Source organism: Eurosta solidaginis, chromosome 4 (genome assembly GCF_040869045.1).
Source record: "Eurosta solidaginis isolate ZX-2024a chromosome 4, ASM4086904v1, whole genome shotgun sequence".
Taxonomy (NCBI): domain Eukaryota; kingdom Metazoa; phylum Arthropoda; class Insecta; order Diptera; family Tephritidae; genus Eurosta; species Eurosta solidaginis.
This window is the reverse complement of record NC_090322.1, coordinates 21,272,242-21,292,537: the sequence shown is the minus strand read 5'-3', so window position 1 is coordinate 21,292,537 and position 20,296 is coordinate 21,272,242. Positions and strand designations below refer to the sequence as shown.

The 20,296-nt window shown below is 35.0% G+C and overlaps 1 protein-coding gene across 1 annotated transcript in view; it reads left to right on the top strand.

The window, feature by feature from the left end:
- The window catches only part of LOC137248424 (zinc finger protein 208-like), a 230,426-nt gene that overhangs the window by 79,704 nt on the left and 130,426 nt on the right, over positions 1–20,296 (top strand). Inside the window, exons 6-9 of the mRNA XM_067779362.1 lie at positions 1,905–2,066; positions 8,118–8,426; positions 9,819–9,959; positions 10,037–10,340. Coding sequence (XP_067635463.1) covers positions 1,905–2,066; positions 8,118–8,426; positions 9,819–9,959; positions 10,037–10,340 — 916 coding nt within the window. The remainder of the gene's footprint in view (positions 1–1,904; positions 2,067–8,117; positions 8,427–9,818; positions 9,960–10,036; positions 10,341–20,296) is intronic.

The following is a 20,296-nucleotide window of genomic DNA, read 5'->3' as shown; positions in this document are numbered from 1 at the left end:
ACATATATCTACTGCAATTTTGAGTTAAGTGCGCAACAAGGCTGTTTGTTTATATTTTTTTGGTGCTTGCAATTTGTACCCTTAAGCCTTTTTCAAACGAAAATTTTTCTTGCAAACAGTACTCGGATTACACGGATTGCATTGCAAAGTCTAGAACCACGGCCGAATGCTAATTCGCGTCTGAAAATAGCCGATAAGTTAACAAAAAACATATTTTGACCTCAGTGTCAAAAGATCTTCATGAAAAACCGAAAAATTAAAGTGTTATTGCGAATAACTCTTGCCAAAAATGCTACTTTTGACTAGGTAGGCAATTGAAAAGCAAAGTGCTCTCTCTGAAACGAAAATCATGCTCTACAAGTGACTTATAGTAACCTTCCTGATATATGGCGCAGAAGCGTGAACCATGACAACGGCAGGTAACTGTCGTAAGAGGCGACTAAAACACCCAAATGATTCAAAGGATTGTGAAGCGCAACCCTGTCAACCTCACCTACCCGTGGCGAATCTTGTTTCCTTAGGAAGTATTCAAATACGAAGGGAAAGCAGACCACGCGTACATTTTTACTCGTTTTATTTTTTAGATACAATAAATAAAAAAAATATTAGGTTTTTAGAACTTAAAATGCCAAATTATTCTGTATAGATACTATATTTAGTGATAGTAGAAAGTTCTTCCATCAGCACTTAAAATAGAAATTTATTGCACTGTGCCACCTAGGTCATAAAGAGAGGTATTTTGCAACACCAGGTGATATTTCATGTTGCTCATTAATTTATAAACTAATGGCTAAAAGAAAATTATATATTATATAATAATTAAATTATGAATTGACTTTAATTCCATTGACGTTATTGGTCGTCCTGGTGTGATGGTAACGTGCTCCGCCCTCCACACCGAAGATCCTGGTTTCACGCCCCGGGAAAAACAACATCAAAATTTTAGAAAAAAGCTTTTTCAATTAGAAGAAAATTTTTCTAAGCAGGGTCGCCCTCGGCAGTGTTTGGCAAGCATTCCGAGACCATTTCTGCCATGAAAAGCTTTCAGTGAAAACTGATCTGCATGGCAGATGCCGTTCGGAATCGGCATAAAACAAGTAGGTTCTGTCCCGCCAATTCTTCTGCATCCCGTATTGCCTGTCCCAGGGGGTGGTATGTATTTTATTTTAGTCCCAGACCCAGTCCCACTCCGAGTCTCGGTCCCAGTCCTAGTCCTAATCCCAGTCCCAGTCCGTCTCTGGATAATATATTACTTGTACTAAAGCACTCATCTACAGCTTTCATTTGTTATCCATATTCTATAAACACACTCTAGGGGTACTCGGGTCCACGTTTCGACCTATATCTCACTTCACTATAATATTAAAACGAAATGCAGATTTCAGTTGCTTTTGAAATTCGGCTTAAAAATTGCACATGGAACAACAAAGACTGTCCTGAATTAAAAAAAAAGATGTCATAGTACCTCTAAATCGCGGGCCCCCTCATGAAACTCCCCCGCCCCCACCCTCTCGGCGGGCCTGGTGATGTGCTAAACTTGATATCATTCGCTATAATATTTTTTATTGATAAGCAGGTTGTCTAATTAAACACCAAGCAATTACACGGAAGTATATCCGCAGCACCTGAAAATATGAGTGCCACTGCGTATACGTAACATTTTATTATTACGTATAAACAAATAAAAAAAATGCAAAAAAATAATATTGCGACTATAAACTGAGATATAACCTATCCTATCTCTCAAGTTAATTGGTTCAGTAGTTTAGGAGTCCATCCCGCCCAAAAAAGTTGTGACACGTGTTTTTTATATATTAAGATATTGGACGTCATATTTTAATAAACTCTATCATGATATTATGCATCTAACCTATTCTTATATCATGTGTTTTTTATTTATGCAGATGCAAAGAAAATCTTGAAGATGGCAAACAACTTAAACAACAAGGCAACGAACCCGAGTGCGATATTTGTGGAAAATGTTTTAGTCAAAAAAGTTATTTAAGGTATCATAAACGGATTCATAGCGGCGAAAAGCCTTATAAATGTGATATTTGTGAAATGCGGTAAGTTTTTTTATATAACATTTACACTGGTCCAAAAGCGTCAGTTTGGGTTCTAATTTCCAAATGCGACGCTTTTAAGAAATAATTTGATCGCATTTCATCGCATTTGGCCTGAACGTACGATCCACCTATGCGATATATTTCTTTATCGTATTTTAAGCTAGTGCATTTTCTTGCGATGCATTGATGTCGTGGCAGTCGAGTGGGAAAGGTTAAATAAAATGCGAATGATGCCAATGTAAACGCTTTGAAATCGGGACTAACAGACTAACACTAAATCCCCAAACACAAAATTCCCAACTAAAAAAATATCCCTAGAATCATCAACTCCCAACACGAAATCTGCGCATATTTTTGGGACAATGTCAAAAACTCGCAAACACAAAATCCGCAAAATGTTATATAAATAAATAAAATTACCTGTCATATGAAGAATTGTGCAATTATATATGTGACCTGGAATCATGAAACGACCCTATTGTGCGAAAACAAGTTTTCGAGAAAAACGCGTATAAAGTTTTTGTTATCTTGACTGTTTAGCGGCCGGCCGTTGTGAACAAATTTTGTAATTAAAATTTAAGTAACTTCCCGATAAGCTACAAGCTTGAAACTTGGAATATACATAGTTCAGGACCCGATGACAATGCAATAATAAGAAAAAAATCTCCGATAGGTGGCGCATGGTCGAAATATTTCAAAAAAATCGTATTTGTGGTCCGATTTGGCTTTAAATGTGATTTGTGAAAAAACTAAGAAAGATAGAAAACAGCGGTTTGTTCCATTGGAAAGAGCGTTAATTTTCCTATAAGAATCACTCAAAAAGTGACCAACGGTATTTTCGCACAATAGGGTCGTTTCATGATTCCAGGTCACATATACGTACATATGTATTTATTATAAAGGGTGCATAGTAAAAAATTGCGAATAACGTACCGTACACGTTTTATTGCATTTTGCTTTCGAGGCTTGTTTCTATTCGATAACAATGCTAATGTTATATTGTAAGTTTTATTTACAACAGACACCGCGGTTTGGGTCTTCAACTACTATGCAAAGACCGTCGGTGCAATGCCAGATCCAGGTTTTCAATTTTTGATTTTTTTCGAAAAAAGCCTAGAAGAAGGGATCGTTCTCGAGATGGTCGGGCTAGTATCTTAATGATGCGTTGTTACCGGAACGTACTGGATATATATTCGGCAAAGGACTATTAACATTGATAACACTCCCCCAAAGCCTTCGGGGAATGTCTTTATCGTTAATACAAGAAGATTCAAGCCTTAAGTCGATATATGTATCTATATTTGTTTATACTTTATACAAAAAAATTGGGACATTTTCTAAAAGCTATTTAAGATTTACCCGTTTTTCACAGTTTGACGTCTTTTTTATGTAACATATCATAAGTCATGGTTTATCAAAATCGGCTGATAAATGTTATGACGCTTATTGTAAACAAGATAATTAAACTGCCACCATGAAATCGATGTCGTGCCGTGCAGTTTTAGCACAATTACATTAGTCAGTGGTTGTTGTCGTTGGTGTAAATGTCTATCGCTGTTTTATTTTTTATTCAATGTGTGATAATCGTAACAAGTTTTGTTATATCTGTGGGTTGTTCATTGAAAAGCTACATCGGGTAAAATTAGAGACGAATAAAGCCGTGAAAGAAGCTTTTAACAATTTCTTCGACCGCGCGTATGATAAAAGTGTTTTGGTATGAACCAGAATTCGCCTGTCTAACGTACTCCAGTGCACTCAAAAAATGCAAAACTGAAAAATGCAACAAGCGACCTTTACCATTTTCAACCCCAATGGTTTGGCATCGTCAAATTTTCCATAAGGAAGAAGATTGCTATTTCTGCCAAACAAACACCGTTGGTCGCCACTATAAACCCGTGACCGCATAAAATATGCTGAGGTAGTAACCGTATCTCACCAAATAAAGGAAGAAAAAATGAATATTTTTGTTGCAAGTCCTGAATCGAAACATGCATTGGAATCTGAAGAATAAAATTCTGACTGTTCGGAAATTGACAAGGAATTTCTTCCAACTGGGGTTCTAACAACGGAACGTCGTGTAGTCTCGAAAGAAGATTTTCGCGACCTTGTGCGTGATTTAGGATTGATGCAGACAGAAATTTTGGTGTGTTTGTTGGTCCGGAAATACGAAAATTTTTTTCTAACAAACATTTTTCGCTAAATTTAACTCAATCGAACAAAGAGCGTGGAAGAGCTTTAATTCTTTGTGTGAAAACTTTCTTGGAATCAACAGGAGTGATGACTATGTTGAAGTAGTAAATGAGTTTTTAAAGACTTATGAAGAAATGGGATGCAGAATGTCAATCAAAATCCATTTATTACACTGAAAGAAATGGTGCTAGTAAAATCAACAAATCGGTTCTGTTGTTCTTGACTTAACGGAGATTCGGTGAAATTGATCGAATTATGGTTAATTCGACGGAGTTCTTTGTTAAGCGAACCAATTAGTTTATTCATTTCAACAGAAGAGAAATTGTCGCTGCTCTTAAGTTAAGAAAATTCTGTAAAATTGACAGATTCCTAATCAATCTAACTGATTTTTCTGTTAACACAACTGATCTCACTAGTCATTTCAACAGCGAACAACAGTCAATGTATGGGCAAATTTCAAAGAGAATTTTACGCTCACTGCGCTCTCTACTTTGTACATATGACGATGGCGCCACTTGTTAAAAAAACACCAAAATAAGAAAACCAACAAATCGAAAAAACACACAAATTTGGAAAACAACAAAAACTAGTTTTTCAGTTATCAATACAAAACGAAAAACCCTTTTTTGAATTTACTGTGCATAACACTGCAAAAAATTATGCGATACCGGGACACCTATTTATCGGGTACAATTTTGCAACTTCTTCTCCAAGCGAAATGCAAAATTGCGACCTCTTGTTGCAAAAGTTTTGTTTGAACGAACAGGATTTTTCCAAAGTTAGTAACATTTTGTTCAAGCTTTTACGAATTTTCACTCACGCCAACGAATCTAGTAAGATAATAAAAAACATCAACATTAAATGTCTCCGACAGCATAAAAGTTTGAGTTGTTTTGGAATCGTTTCAAAATAAAGTGTTACGAGAATTAAACTTGCCGAATTACATGTAAAGTTACTCCAGTGGTGTATTACCTTCCCGCGATATGATACTTTACTTTTCTATAAGTTACAAGTTCTCTATTTAAAATGTTATGTCAAACATGTATACTACAAGTTTTGTTCGAAAAAATCAAGTGTGGCAACTCTACATGCGAGAGAAGAAATTGAGAATGAGCTGCAACTGAAAGAATTGAGAATCAGTTTCGTGACTACTATGAAGTTCAAAACTATAAATTAAATAAATTATAAAAAATTTAATTTGGCGAAAGTGCGTTTAATAAAACAAAGTAAAGTGTATAATGTTTAATGTGTGCCAGCATATTTGATGTACGCTCAATTGAAGGTCGCTTAGTAAGTACATACATATGTATGTACATATATACTTATTTGTCCGATTTTTATTTTAAATTAAAAAAAGGAAACATTTTATATCAAATGTGCATACACAAATATAAATATAATTATAATATAACAATATGGAGAAAATTTGTAAAGAAAAAGTTGAACTAAAGTACTTGAAACCGACGCCAATGTGGTGTAACAAACGATGTAGTGCAATTATTTTCGCTAGAGCATGTACTAACGCGTGTGTGAATATGTATGTAGCAGATATATATGTAGCATGCGTATTTATGTATTCACATATTTACGTATATATATGTATGTCAACATACTTTCATACAAAGCTGTCGATGGAATGAGTTTTGTTTATTTGAATTCAGATTTAAGTTATTATTATTTTAATTAATATTACTAAATATAGCAATAAAATCATTAGAAATGAAATTTACTTATGTGTAATTTACTACGTAACTACGTAAGTTTAAATATATATTTATCTGGCTTTTATTTTTTCCACAGGTATTAATATCATATGAACAGAAAACTCTGCTGATGTAAAAAACAGAAATATCTGTTATTTCAATAGATTTCACTGGTAGTGTCATTTCGACAATAAACTCTGTTAATTTAACAGTTTGCGCTGGTTATTTCGAAAATCTCTGTATGTACGGCTTTCGCTGTTAGTCTCAGCTTAACTTTAAATCTGTTAATTTAACAGTTTGCACTGGTAATTTCAAAAGAACAGAAATCCCTTTCATATTAACAGTTTTGATTGGTATTCTTAGAGCGACAGTAATAATTGTTGAATTGATAATGAAACAACTTTTTTTTGTTTATTTGCTACTAATACGGTCAATTACGAATCAACAATTTGTGCGCAGTTGATTCAACATCTTGTTGCGATGGATACAAATTTGACAGAAATTACGGTTGATTTTACCAGTCTTTTTCTTTCAGTGTATATCTAATACTCCTATATTGCTACAAAAGGCTAGGTGCCGATATATTGATGTTTAAACGTTTTTGTTTTTGTATTCAATAACCTTTTTTTCTTGTCACGCTGCTTCAAAAACAAAAATTTCATAGGCCGTCTTCTTTTGATTTCGAGCATTTTCTGTTAGCAATATAGGAGTATTACATATATGCGAAAAACTATTTCAAATAAATTATTATGATGAATTATTTACAAAATAATAATACAAAGGCACTCTCGAACAATAATTATGATAAATGCTGTAGTGATTCTATACTGAAATCATATCCACGATCCTGAAGTGGCACGACATCGACTTCATGGTGGGAGTTTAATTTTCTTGTTTACAATAAACGTCGTACTTAAACAAAATCACTGTAGCATCGTGTAATCCGAAGACGGAAAATGTTGAGTTCTTCATAAGATATTAACGAAAACCCAAAAACCGGGTCCCTCTGAAACGGGTGGTGCGATTCATAGTATTTTTGTGCAGAATACTTTTCTTCTTTGGCGGCCTTCCGTGCAAAACCGCTTTGTACAAACAATATTACAAAAACCACATGAAAATTGCCAACCTTAACTGCAAATATCTCATTTCTTTTCCGCCTTCAGATTATTGCTGTCGAGGTCAATACGCGTCGTTTGACTTCTTAACCGAAAAGAGTATTAGCAGTCGACCCCTTTTCTAGACGTTTACCCTTTTACAAACGGCTAAGGCGAGTCATATCGACCGATAGCACTCTTTTCGCCAGGCATACCTATCGCGGGTATATTCTAGGTCCCCTATCCCGCTGGTTGTTGTTGTTGTATTAACGATAAAGAGACTCCCCGAAGGTTTTGGGGAGTGTTATCGATGTTGGTGGTCCTTTGCCGGTGGTGCTAACCCGCCATCTCGGGAACGATTAATATGACCAATTAAACCTTCTAGGCCACACCGCCACCACCCCCTAGTTCCATGAGGAACTTGGGGTCGCCAGAGCCTCGACTGCTAAATATGTGTATGACACATTCATATTTGTAGCAGGATTCCCCTCATGTAAGTGAGGTGGACAATTGGCTAGCGGAAGCTTTGAAGCTGTAAAGCTTTGTATTGCGCTTATCCACCCCTTCCGGATATAGACCCGGTACATTACGGACACAAGTACCATTAAGATACAAGCCCGAACATCTTGGAAACGATTTAATATGATCACACTGCACCTTGTAGGCCATCCCTCCCCCACCTCCTAGTTCCACGAAGAACTTGGGGTCGCCAGGGCCTCACCTGCTAAAGAAACACGATTCGCCACTGGGAAGTGTGGTTTAAAATTGGGTTGGATAAGCTACAAGGGTTGTGAGGGTTCTGCACAATCCACTGAATCATTTGGGTATTTAGTCGTCTCCATTTGGGTATTTAGTCACCTCCATAAAAGTTTCCTATTGTGTGAATGTGAATGTATTTCACACAGGGAATAGGGGTTTCGTGTTGGGTATTCTGATTTTCGGGATTTTGATTTTGGTGGTAAAGAGGGTAACCTCAACTCATTTGGAGGTACGTATTTGGAGCTAGTGTAAATGTAGTATTAAAATCATCGTTTGCCTTTTTTTACAACTTTTCATTAAAATAGCTTTGCTCACCCCTCACGTGTACCCGTCCATATGCGCACTCACACCGGTGAAAAACCATGCAAGTGCAAATACTGCGGAAGCGTCTTTAAGCAAATAAATCTACTACATAGGCATTTACGTATGCATCTGGGTGTAAATATTTATAGATGCAAGTTTTGTCCATTGGCGTTTCCTGTAATTTCGGAGCTACGATTACACTTAACGTCTCATAAAAACGAAGATCCGGAGACTCGTGAACGAAATATGACAGCTTTAAAGGAAGAAGAGGCTAAATTAAAGCAGCAAATATTGGAGGGAAAACTTGGAGGGTAAGAAAATAACGTGGCATTAACAGATTATTTGATCACCGTAATGTAGTGGTAGTCAAACAGTTTCAAATATGACCGCTTTTTGCTAGCGTATTATTAGATATCGGACAAAAATAGAGTGAAGAATTTTATGTTTTATTTTCCCTTCCAAAAATACCAAATATTTATATATACTGAATAACTACTTGCTGTGCGATATACCGGTACGAAGTTATAGTTAAATCAATTTTTAGTCAAGTGCACAAACATTTTTATGCTCGCAATTTTCCGGTTAAGCTTTTTCTTAGATGAATACTTATGTATGTGAAAGATTTATAATTTTGTGTAGCTCGTAGAAGAGTATAAGAAACGCTATCACTTTTTATGCTACGCCTCTGCTCCATGCTCTGTTTATGTTCAGAGCTGGAGCATAAGCAAAAAAAAAACTCCGGAGTAACGTAGCATGTCCAATCACTGCCTGAAAATATGTATATCTCAAGTATTTAAGTTTAATACAATTTTAAACTATGTTCGAAATTTCAAGTCCCTAGCTCACCGGGTATTGGCTTATAACTTGACCACAAAATATTCAAAATCGGAGGAGTTTTTAAAATATCACGATTCCTCATGTCGTGTTATCATCGGGTTCTGAAATATGTTCCAAGTTTCCAGACTCTATTTTCATATGGAGCTACTCAAAAACATATTGTAAGATTCCGCACTTTTGTACTGACATTTGCGGTCGACCATTAAACTATTATTAAACCATTATTAAATTATTATTGATCGTTTTAAATTTTTTACATTTTTTCCAGTTTTGTTTTTAGTTTTTACATTTACTCAAATTATAGTACGTTTATTGCTCAAGAATTTAATGTGCTTTGTGTTTCAATAAGTTTTTATGTTACTACAATTTTACTGGGAAACAAACACAAGAAAGCTCTTGTTATGATATTAAAATTTCCATGCAAAGAAAAAAATGTCTAAATTTTACCAGTTGGTAAATTAACAAGCCCCAATTAGAAAGGACTTTGAGCAGTGTAAATGTGTTTAAAATGTAAAAGACTAAATTAAAGGTCAAATCCCAATATGACTGGACCATAAAGTGAAATGATATATTTCAATTATGTTCTAAAAACTATTTTAATGGGAAATATTAAGTAGGCGATTTTATTCTTTCACAGTGAACTTTATAGTTATTATTATATGTTTTTTTAATTAATATGTTCTTTAAAAATGCTAAAAAGTTTTAAAACCCTGCTCAAGTTGAAACTTACTCGACTTTTAAGTAGTCAAATAATTGTTAGTTTAATTACAAAATTCAAATCCTCGCTTCCCTGTAATATCAAAAAATAAACTTTTTTTTTTTTGATTGCCTTGATTGCCTGTGTGATTTTTTTTTTATTTTTTCAGATACAAAAGCATACGTAACAAGAACAAACAATTCCCGTGCGAAATTTGTGGCAAATATTATGAAACAACATGGCACTTAAATAGACATAAACTAATTCATAGCGGCGAAAAGCCCCATAAATGTGAGTTTTGTGAAAAGCGGTAAGTTATCAGAAAAATCCTCGTCCTAATATATTTATCTAAACTTATTCCAACTTTGCTCTGCTTGTGTTGAATAGATTTATAACAGATTCAACACTAAGCCAGCATATGCGTACTCATACCGGTGAAAAACCATATAAATGCAAATACTGCAAACGGTGCTTTACTACAACAAGTGCACTGAATACGCATTTACGTGCACATCATCTGGGTGATAATATACACAGATGTAAGTTTTGTCCCTTAGCTTTTCGTTTGGCTTCGGAGCTACGGGTCCACTCAACTACGCATAAGGACGAAGATCCAGAGACGCGTGAGCGGAATATGAAGGCCTTAAAGAAAATAGAAGCTAAACTAAAGCAGCAAGCATTGAAAAGGAAAGTATTAACATAACGTAAATTGTAGGGCACTGTTATCGAAATTGCAACGTCGCATACATTTCATAAATCAGAAAACTTTTCTAACCAAAAAAATGTTTTTTCGATTAACAGAATAAAAAATACACGTGCGATATTTGTGGTAAACGTTTTAGACAAACAAAGCCCTTAATTCAACATAAACTACTTCATAGGGACCAAAAGCCCAATAAGTTATAAAAAACCTCATCCTAATATATTGATCTAAATTTATTCCAACTTCCCATTTTGTATTTAATAGATTTGAAAAAACTTGCAACCTAAGCCTTCATATGCGTACTAATACCGGCAATAGGCCATATAAGTTACGATTACACTCAACTTCTCATAAAAAGGAAGATCCAGAGACGCTTTAAGGGAGGAGGCTAAATTAAAAGTTAACAGGTAACATGGCATTCGTAAACTCCGTAGACTGTGATCATATATTAAGGTTAATTTCTCCGTAAAGCGTGGAATCCAGGGCCGGTATGTTATACGAACCGTGATCGAAAACAATTGTTTACATCGCAATATCTCTTAAATTGTGAATCGGATTAAGGAAATATGTTAAATAGTGGCTACGTTCCAATTTCCAATTCCAATTTTTACGAATAGGTTGACACATGGTTCAACTATATACAGGTTGGCTCATCTGTAAAGCAACAAAATATGTCTGTTCAAATTGTCAAAATCTGTGTATTGGTGTTGGTGCGAATGGTATGGAATGGAAACATAAAACTTAGCAGTTTTTTTATGGGTAAATAAAATGTTGCCAATGTGTTGGTTTCATTTTGAGTTTGCCATCTCCTTTTGACAATCCCTGTGACCATGCAATGACATAAATAAAATCAGCTGATGAGTTGAGCCAACCTGTACATAATTGAACCATGGGTTGACAAAATCATATTTATTGTTTGAGTGCAACAAATGAGCCAAGATTTGGCATTCTGGAATTGTTGTATTTGTAATCGAATTTGACAAAAAAAAAAGTGTGATGACGTAGCGCTTTTGAAGTTTTTCGATTTATTACATTTCCCTCATATTTCGCTACCAGTAGTCGGAGTATTTACAATTATTACCTGAATAAACGACTACGCTGGAGTACTAATTAAATTTTCGCAGTATATTTTTTCCTCCTTTTTGAAAGCAGGGGAACAACTCACATCATATTGATTTGGTTGCTTGGCAATCGCTTCGATTGCGTTTTTGCCATGAAATATTTCTCAGCAAAAAAGTTATGTGCCTTATCAAATGCACATGGAGTCGGCCTAAAACGTGCATGATGACTAATTAATGCTCCCATAAGCACATTCTGGAAGCAAGGTGGGCGCTGTCTCCCCGGATATTTATAGCGAAAAAATATTATTTTCGGTTTACCATACCACACATACCCCGATTGCCGATGATGAAAAACACGCTCCGACATCCAACTATGGCGAAGTGAAAATGGCAATATCACGGCTAAAAAATCACAAGGTGCCAAATAATGACGGGATACCCGGCGGACTGTTCAAACATGGAGGCGAAGAGTTGGTATAAGATAAAGAAGCAAAAAAAGTGGGTCTTGCAGTAAATGTGGACAAGATGAAGTAGTTGCTGGCATCGTGGTCTTTGTAGCCACGTCACTGTTGACGGATATAAATTCGCGACTGTGAAGGATTTCATCTATTTGGGAAGCAGCATTAACAACAAGTGCTTCTTTAATCAATAAGCTTAGAAATCACACAGAAAATAACTCTAGCGAAAAAGGCTACCTTGGACTGAGTAGGCAATTGCAAAGGTTCTTCGAGTATTTGAGAGAAAAGTTCTCCGGAAGATTTACAGTCCTATCCGTGATGTCGACGGCGAGTGCCGAAGGAGGTATAATGATGAGCTATATGAACTTTTCGCAGATATGCAGCGCATAAAAACAGAAAGCTTCGCCAGCTAGGTCATGTTATACGGATGAACAAATACGCTCCGGCAGTTTGTAAACATGGGAAACTGAGTTGGACAGTTGGAGGAAGCTTTGACCTCGTTTGGTGCTCCCAATTGGCGACTGTTATCACAAAACAGGATTAACTTCAAGAAGTGATGTATGTTGAATTTTGGCAGGATATACAGATCGTATCCGGACACATCCTTTGCTTACATTTTACTCCTTCTATTCTCATTCCGTACGAAAAAGATACATAAACTGTGACTAAAATGTGAACAAACATGTCTTCAGACACGAACAATGAATTCGCGTCATTTGATCTAATCGTCACTTGTAAACAGTCAGCTTTCCATACGTATGCAATGAAAACTTCAACCAAAAGATATTCGGTAGTAATACTATTTATCTCTCTTTATACTGACAAAATTTAGGTTAACCTAGTCAAATATGCGATATCATTTTCACTTCATCTCCATGCCAAGCTTTTAATGTTGAGATTTATTTAACCGCAATTTTTAACCTACACTCCATCCACTGAAGTTTATTTGACGGATAATTTTTCAATATTAAAAAAATCATAAAGAAGACGCGCTGGAGGTAGTATAATTTTATTTTTTAAGTCTAGGCAATTCACAAGGTCGTCTTCGTCGAACGTGCTATGATTTGAAAACCCTAATGAATGATTTGCTGTTGCTTCTCACATAAAAGTTGGATTTAAAAATACAATTAAGCCGCCTGTGTATATCACATGTTCTAAGTTATTGTTAAAGAAAGCCATCAGTTAAGCTTCGGCACTATTCATTCCGGCCGGTGGAATACCTCAAAATCAAACCACACTTCCCGGCCGAAGCTGCAAACCTAGCAAGAGAACGTGACCTAGCAAGATAAGCCGACCCTAGCGACCTTCACACTAGGAATCTCAACTTGGACATTATGCTGCTGGTAAAGGCCCTGACTACTTAAAAAAAGTTACAGTTTTAATCTTATCAAAATTTGCAATATATACATGATACGCAATAACACTACCAGTAGAGATATGGTAGTGCGAAGTACATAAGTTTAAAGAAATAAAAATCGTTCTTATCCTATCTATCTTATCTTAGTTATTCCCTCCACAAAACGTTTAGTGCGATAAAAAAAAATAATTAACTCGTTTTACCTCAGAGAAGATTAAGGCCGAACTTCTCTTCCAATTGGCGTCGTGATACTTTTAATTTTCCTTACAAATTGGGGGACAAGACCTTCATATTTTATGCCGACTCCGAACGGCATCTGCAATTCGGATTAACTTTTATCGAGAACCTTTTCATGGCAGATATACACTCGGAGTTTAGAAAAACTTTTCTAACTAAAATAATTTTTTTGAAATGCCACAAGTCGATCAAAAACCGACCATTTTTATTGAAGGTACATACATAAGTCATTTTTATGATAGCAAATGTTTTATAGCCTCTATCGGAACACGATATTTGAATATGTATAACTAGTTTTTTTTAAATCATTGCGTTCGTGACGTTTCTCTTTAAACGTATCCTTAAAATATATGTAAGAGCAGACAACTGGGTATATAATGTTCGGTTTTGTCCAACCGTAAACTTCCATACTTGTTTTCTGCTAAATTCGGAACATACGAAAAAAGGAAAAAAGTTTCTTAACTTTTGGTAAAAATTCCGAAGAACTCACATGAATCGATTATTTTCGATACCTTTTAGTGAGTATGAGGACCAGAGTCGACACTTTGATCCGAGTATTTTAAATAATTACCGGTATCGATACTTTTTTTAAAAGTTCTATCACTAGTTATGAGGAAAATATGTGCACCGAAGTTTGTCAAGAGACTTGAACTGGTCTTCTATTTATGGCACTACAAACGTTAGAGGAAAGTGCTTGGGGAAAAAATGGGAGGTTTCACTTCCATTTTCAAATTTGTTAATTTTTTTAATTTTCATGGAGTAAATACACTGTAAAAGTAAAATGGCTTTGATATAGTAATTTTTTTGCAGATGTATAGCCTGTTATTTTCTTTCTCTTTAAATCTGTTCTATATAAAACTGCGCGTGTCCCTTTACCAAGTTCGGTAATTGTTCCAGACTCATTCCCTAAGACAATGAAGTAGTTTACCAAGTTTTGTAGTGGCAACTTAAATCGTTTTTGAATTATGACCAATAATATTTTAAAAATTGCGGCTACACCCCTTTCTTGATTCTGTTAATTAGAGGTAAGGGAAATTTGGTTATTGTAGCTGCATCATTTACTGAATAATCACGTTTTTGATGTTTTCTTAAATATATGTATATAAGGATGGGTCAAATGAAATGAAATGAATTTCGAGCCTCCCTAATTTTGTTAGAAAATTTTATATCCCAATCCGAATCCGAATTCGACATTTATTTTCATGTATTTTATTTGTGAGAGCCGCTGTTCGGATTGGGATATAAAAATTGCTAACAAAGTTAGGGAGGCTCGAAATTCGGTTCAGACCTATGGTCCCATGGACAATATTACTCAGTATGACCCATAGATTCAGAAACTGGATGTGCACCTGAAGTTTTTTTCCCCTTTTTTCCCCATACAATCTGATCCGCCCTAATATATGTATATAAGGGCGGGTCGATTTAAAAATCGCTCATTGCTCTGTGAAAATCGTATTCCAGGGATCAAAATAAGAAACTGCCGAAGGAACCATACCTCTAAAACGAATCTGATGTCCCCCCCTTTGGGTCGAACTTTTGGGTAGGGGCAATTTCAATTCTACCTGCTGCCGTGTCTTGTGGTGGCTTAAAAAAAACAACACAAGCAATTTTACAACACAGTGAGACCTTCATTTTTTAAAACGGTTGAATAAAAAACCCACACAACTATGTTTACGACATGCAAATGCATCACAGTGATGCCTTGGTTTTAAAAGGGGGTTGTAAAAACGCTAATTTCTAATAATTTTTTTTTATTTCTTTTCTATTACTAAGTTAAATTCATTTTTTCATTTACATATGTTCTGACTAAATAAATTTCTAAAGAGAAAAATAAACTCCAAAAAGAAAAAACATAGGCATTTCAAGGTGGGATTTTTCAAAATTTGCCCCTACGACCCAAAGGGGGGGGGGGGGGGGGACATCAGAATTCGTTTTAGAGATATGTTTCCTTCGGCAAAGTTTCTTATTTTGATCCCTAGAATATGATTTTCACAGAGCAATGGGCGATTTTTTTGCCTCCCCACAAATCGACCCGGCCTAATGTATATACATAAAAATTGGGCGTGGCTATTATCTGAAGTCGCTTATTTTAATTAACTATGCGAGGTGAGTGCCAAGGAGTTCACATATCAAATGTCAACAAGATATTTTAAAATTTACTCAAGCTACTGGGTTCACCTGGATAAAAGAATTTATTTTTCACCTGGATCATTTAGATATGTAGAAATCTATCCGCCAAATTCTAAATATTTCCTCGAAATTTTGCTCTCGCGGAAAAATTCCTCCAGTTCTTTTCTCCTAGGGAGAACAATAATTGGGGAATTGGAATTTCCAATTTTCGAACTCATCTGCTTTGTCTATTGCAAATTCGTTGCGCATTTCTTATTTTGTTTAAAAAATTTAAAAGTTTAATTATTGTTGCGAATTTTTTTGAAATAAAGTATAAACAATGCGCAGTATTGCATTTCATTCACTGAAATGAGTAATGAATTGGTGCCACAGCAACATCAACAGAGGAGCATAAGAAGAAGACAGGGGTAACACAAATCCGCTCGAGTTGCCTGATTCCATTCAGCAAAGCAATTTTCTGGCGGCCAAGTCAAGTTGAATTCGTCTTTGGTCATATGCCAAAATCTATTTAAGCCTTCTTAAAAAATCCTTGCGCAATTTCTGGATGGCTGCATCAAATATACCAAGAGCTCTTTCGTTGCTTATGATATACTTTTCTAGTTAAAATAAAGAATATTGTGGAGAACGTACATATTATAGCACAAATTTGTACAATTAAGTGTTCTTTCTTAAAAGAACCAATTTACTTGAACTATTTTGATGCATTCCCTTTAATTCAACAAGTGAAAAAAGTCCTAAGAAATGGCAGCGAAATCTCCTCACTCACATTCATAATACCTACTTTTCTCCATTTAACGATTTACCTTTTTCGAACATTGTTCAGAATACGAGGAAAAGGAGAAGTGAAAAACTCACACAAGGAATTTTCATTTAGAATGCGAGGAATGGGAGAAGGGAAAAAACTCGCACGGAATTTTTGTTTAGAATTGGGCCGTATATTTATTTCGTTTAGTTTATGCCGCTACAAACTACCGTTATGTTGTTCTTTTTGTATTAACAATAAAGACACTCCTCGAAAGTGTAATGGTCCTTTGCCCGATACAGTCCGGTACGCGTAACAAAGCACCATAAAGTAGCCCGAACATCTCGGGAACGTTATAAACCTTATAATCAGGTTATTGTACTCAATCGTATTAAAACGAATTATGTAAGCTTGATTTTTAAAGGGTTATATCCTTACATGATACAGCCCGTAATACAAAAAGTAGCATCTTTTTATAAGGCCTTATGTAGCCTTATTTTAATTGATCATAAGCCTTATAAAAATGTACTTATTTTCTTACTAATGACTTCTAATAATTCCTTATGTGAGCTTTATTTTAAATGAGTTATAAGCCTTATACATAACGTTATCTTTCAGATAAACCTTATGCCACACAGTACAGAAAAACAAGGACTATTATAAGGATTACACGAAGCTCGTACTTATTGCGCTGTATTATCGAAAACAGTAATTTGGACAGTTGGTTGGAATGCAGCTGCTCGAAATCACGTCTATTCTGACAGCACTGATATAATCAGTTAAGAAAAATTCAGAGATTGTAATAACATATTCAATGATACACAAAACGGATTTACTATTAATTTTGTATGCTTTTGCATGAACGTTGAGAACTCTTGCTATGAGAAAGGGATGACGGAGTGTTAATGAATTATGTCATAGCTATCAACATCAAAATTTTGAATTTAGGTTAACTACTAAATAACTAAACAAAAGTATGATATGATGTGTGGCTCAGAACCATGCCCATAACCTGCAGCAATAAATTATCAAAAGTTAAATATAGTTGACTACGGGATACCAGAGTATGACTCACTTTTAGTTGACTTCTGAAAGTTGGCTAATAACCGGTTGTAAAGTCATGCAGCTTGCAATGCTGTGGAATTAAAAAAACTCAAGCCGAAATAATTCGAAGTCAAAAAAAAATTTGTCAACAAAAATTTTGAAATATGACAAAAAAATTTATCTTCTGACGACAAAATTCAGATAATGTTTTGGGCTCTAGCAGCTTCTAAAAAAACTGCAAAAAAAAAAAAACAAATAAATGTAACGTCTGACGGGCTGATTTCACGCAACCAGAATAAAAGCCACTCGAGGTTGGCTTTCAGCTGAATGTGACGTACTGAAGATCGAGAATATTTTTATTATAACAGTTATATATTACAGATGGAAATAGGCTAACTTACTCTTGGTTTAAATTAGTTCAATCGTAGTTAGCTGAAAAGTAATGAAGAAGTAAACAGCTCTGAATACTTTTCGGCCATTGCCGAAGTACTTAGCTTTTTCATAGCAAATAAACAGACAATAGTGCACGTTGGAAACCAGCTGCCGTCGTCTTTATTCGTCGCATCGGCAGCGTTCGGCGCGTTACTATATTTTCTACTCATTTAAGACCGTCTAGGCCATTTATTGTTCGTATCAAAAATTGATCCGATATGGTTGAAAGGGGTATCAACGGATGCGCATCACTGCCAGTTATAGGAATCCAATTGCGAAATCTTATCTTATCTCTCAGATACACTCAACAAATACCACAACAAGTTAAAATTTACTATAGAGAAAGAAGTAAATGGCAGTATCCCTTTCTTGGACACCCGCATTCACAACAACAACAATAATTTGATTTTAGATTGGTACTCTAAACCAACGGCTTCTGGGCGCCTAATGAACTATTTTTCTTCTCAGCCCTTTAAATATAAAATTAATACAGCAAATAATTTTATACATAAAGTATTATCAATAAGCCATCAACAGTTTCATGAGACCAATGTAAGAAATATTAAAAACACGCTTAAAAAGAATAACTACCCTGATTACTTAATAACCAATCTAATCGACAAAAAACTAATGGACATAAAAAATACAACAAAACAAACCCCAAATATAGATAACCAAACAAAGCGATACTTCAGTGTCACATACATTCCCAGGCTGACAGAAAGTCTTGCACATGATCATAATAATAAGAGAACATCCCACACAACATTGGCATTCAAATCGAATTGCACTCTAGCGACGTGTTTCACTAAAACAAAAAGCCCTATAGATATCCAACAACAAAGTAATGTAGTATATGAAATACAGTGCAAAGGTAACGACAGCGAAAACTGCAACAAAGTGTACATTGGCACAACAAAAAGAACACTAGGTACGCGATAAGCTGAACACGAAGCCGACATACGCAAACAAAAACAAAGCACAGCTTTATCTCAACACGCGGTAACAAACAACCACACAGCTGACTTTGCAAATACAAGAATATTGGACAAAGAGAAAAGAGAAAAAACGAGATACACCATAGAGAGCCTTCGAATACTTCAAAAAAGAGAACATACGATTAACAGAAGAGAAGACACTGACAATATTGCCGCTTCATATTTATTATGTTTATAGCATTTATAGTGACAAGTTTACCACAAAAAACGATGGTATCGATTTTTGATTTAGTTTTAATAGTTTAATGGTTTTAACATATTTGAATATTTAAAGCAACACATTTTTATGTAAGTAAGTGCAAAATTAACATTATTGTCAAGTGTAATTTTTGTTTGATGTGTAATCATGTTCACCGTCTCCTTACATATCTCTATATATATGGATGTAAAAAAATAAAAACTTATTGTAATGTTCGCTTTTTTATATTAAATAAATATAGATATCTCAACTCCTGATGATGCCAAGGAAATTTGGCGAAACGTTGAGTTATAAGGTGGAATAAGTCTCTTTTATTCGCACTATCAACAATTAGATCAGAAAAGCTTATAAAAATTAAAAAATCTGCATGCCAAACAAACTGATCGGTAACAAAAATCTTGTATTATCTTATCTCTTTTAACCCATTCAAAAGTAATTTAAAAAAAACAGTCGCCTTCAATGTCAGCTTAACATGGATTTTGCATCACCCAATTGACCAAGTTATTAAAACAAAGCATTATAAAAGTTATATAAAAAATTTAAATGCTCACTTTGCATAATTTTTTCAAAAAATTAATAAGGAACAATGAATTCAAATAAAGTTGAACATGTTTCGAAATTGTTCTTAAGTTGTTAAAAAAGCAAGAAAACAAATTTTCAAAGTTGGTATCAAAAGACACGTTTCGAACTCCCATTTAAGAATCCGAAACAAAAATTAATAATTTAATTTCTAATAAAATCTAATTTCATGTGGTTTTTGTATTTGGCCAGATTTTTTGTACACACTAATTCAGAAAGGCGTTGGACCCACCCAGGGTTATTTTTACAAATCGTGTACAATGGAATAGTCAAACGTCTTTGCAACAGCAAAACTAGCAGCGCTGCAGGTAAAACTGCTAACATTGTGGACAAAACAAGTGTGATATCTTATCCGTCACCTGCCTGAAAGGATGTTAAAGATGGCTACTTTTAAGCATTTTGACTGCATGTTCAATATGGTGACGCACACGGTCGGCTATCTTCAGTGGGTGATAGGAAGAGATACAGGATGAGATCACGATAGTCTATTTAAAAATCAGGTGATCCATTCTATTTGAATTTTGACGTTGATGCAGGAGATATCACACTTGACTTATCCACAATACTGCTGCACAAATCACACTCACAAGATTACGCATTCACGAGTTCGAAATTGCTTCGTTCTGCGCATCTACTTCAGACTTGACTGCTTGAGCGAATGAAAGAAAGAGAGAAAAAAACCAGAGGTAGAGGAAAATGACGTAAAA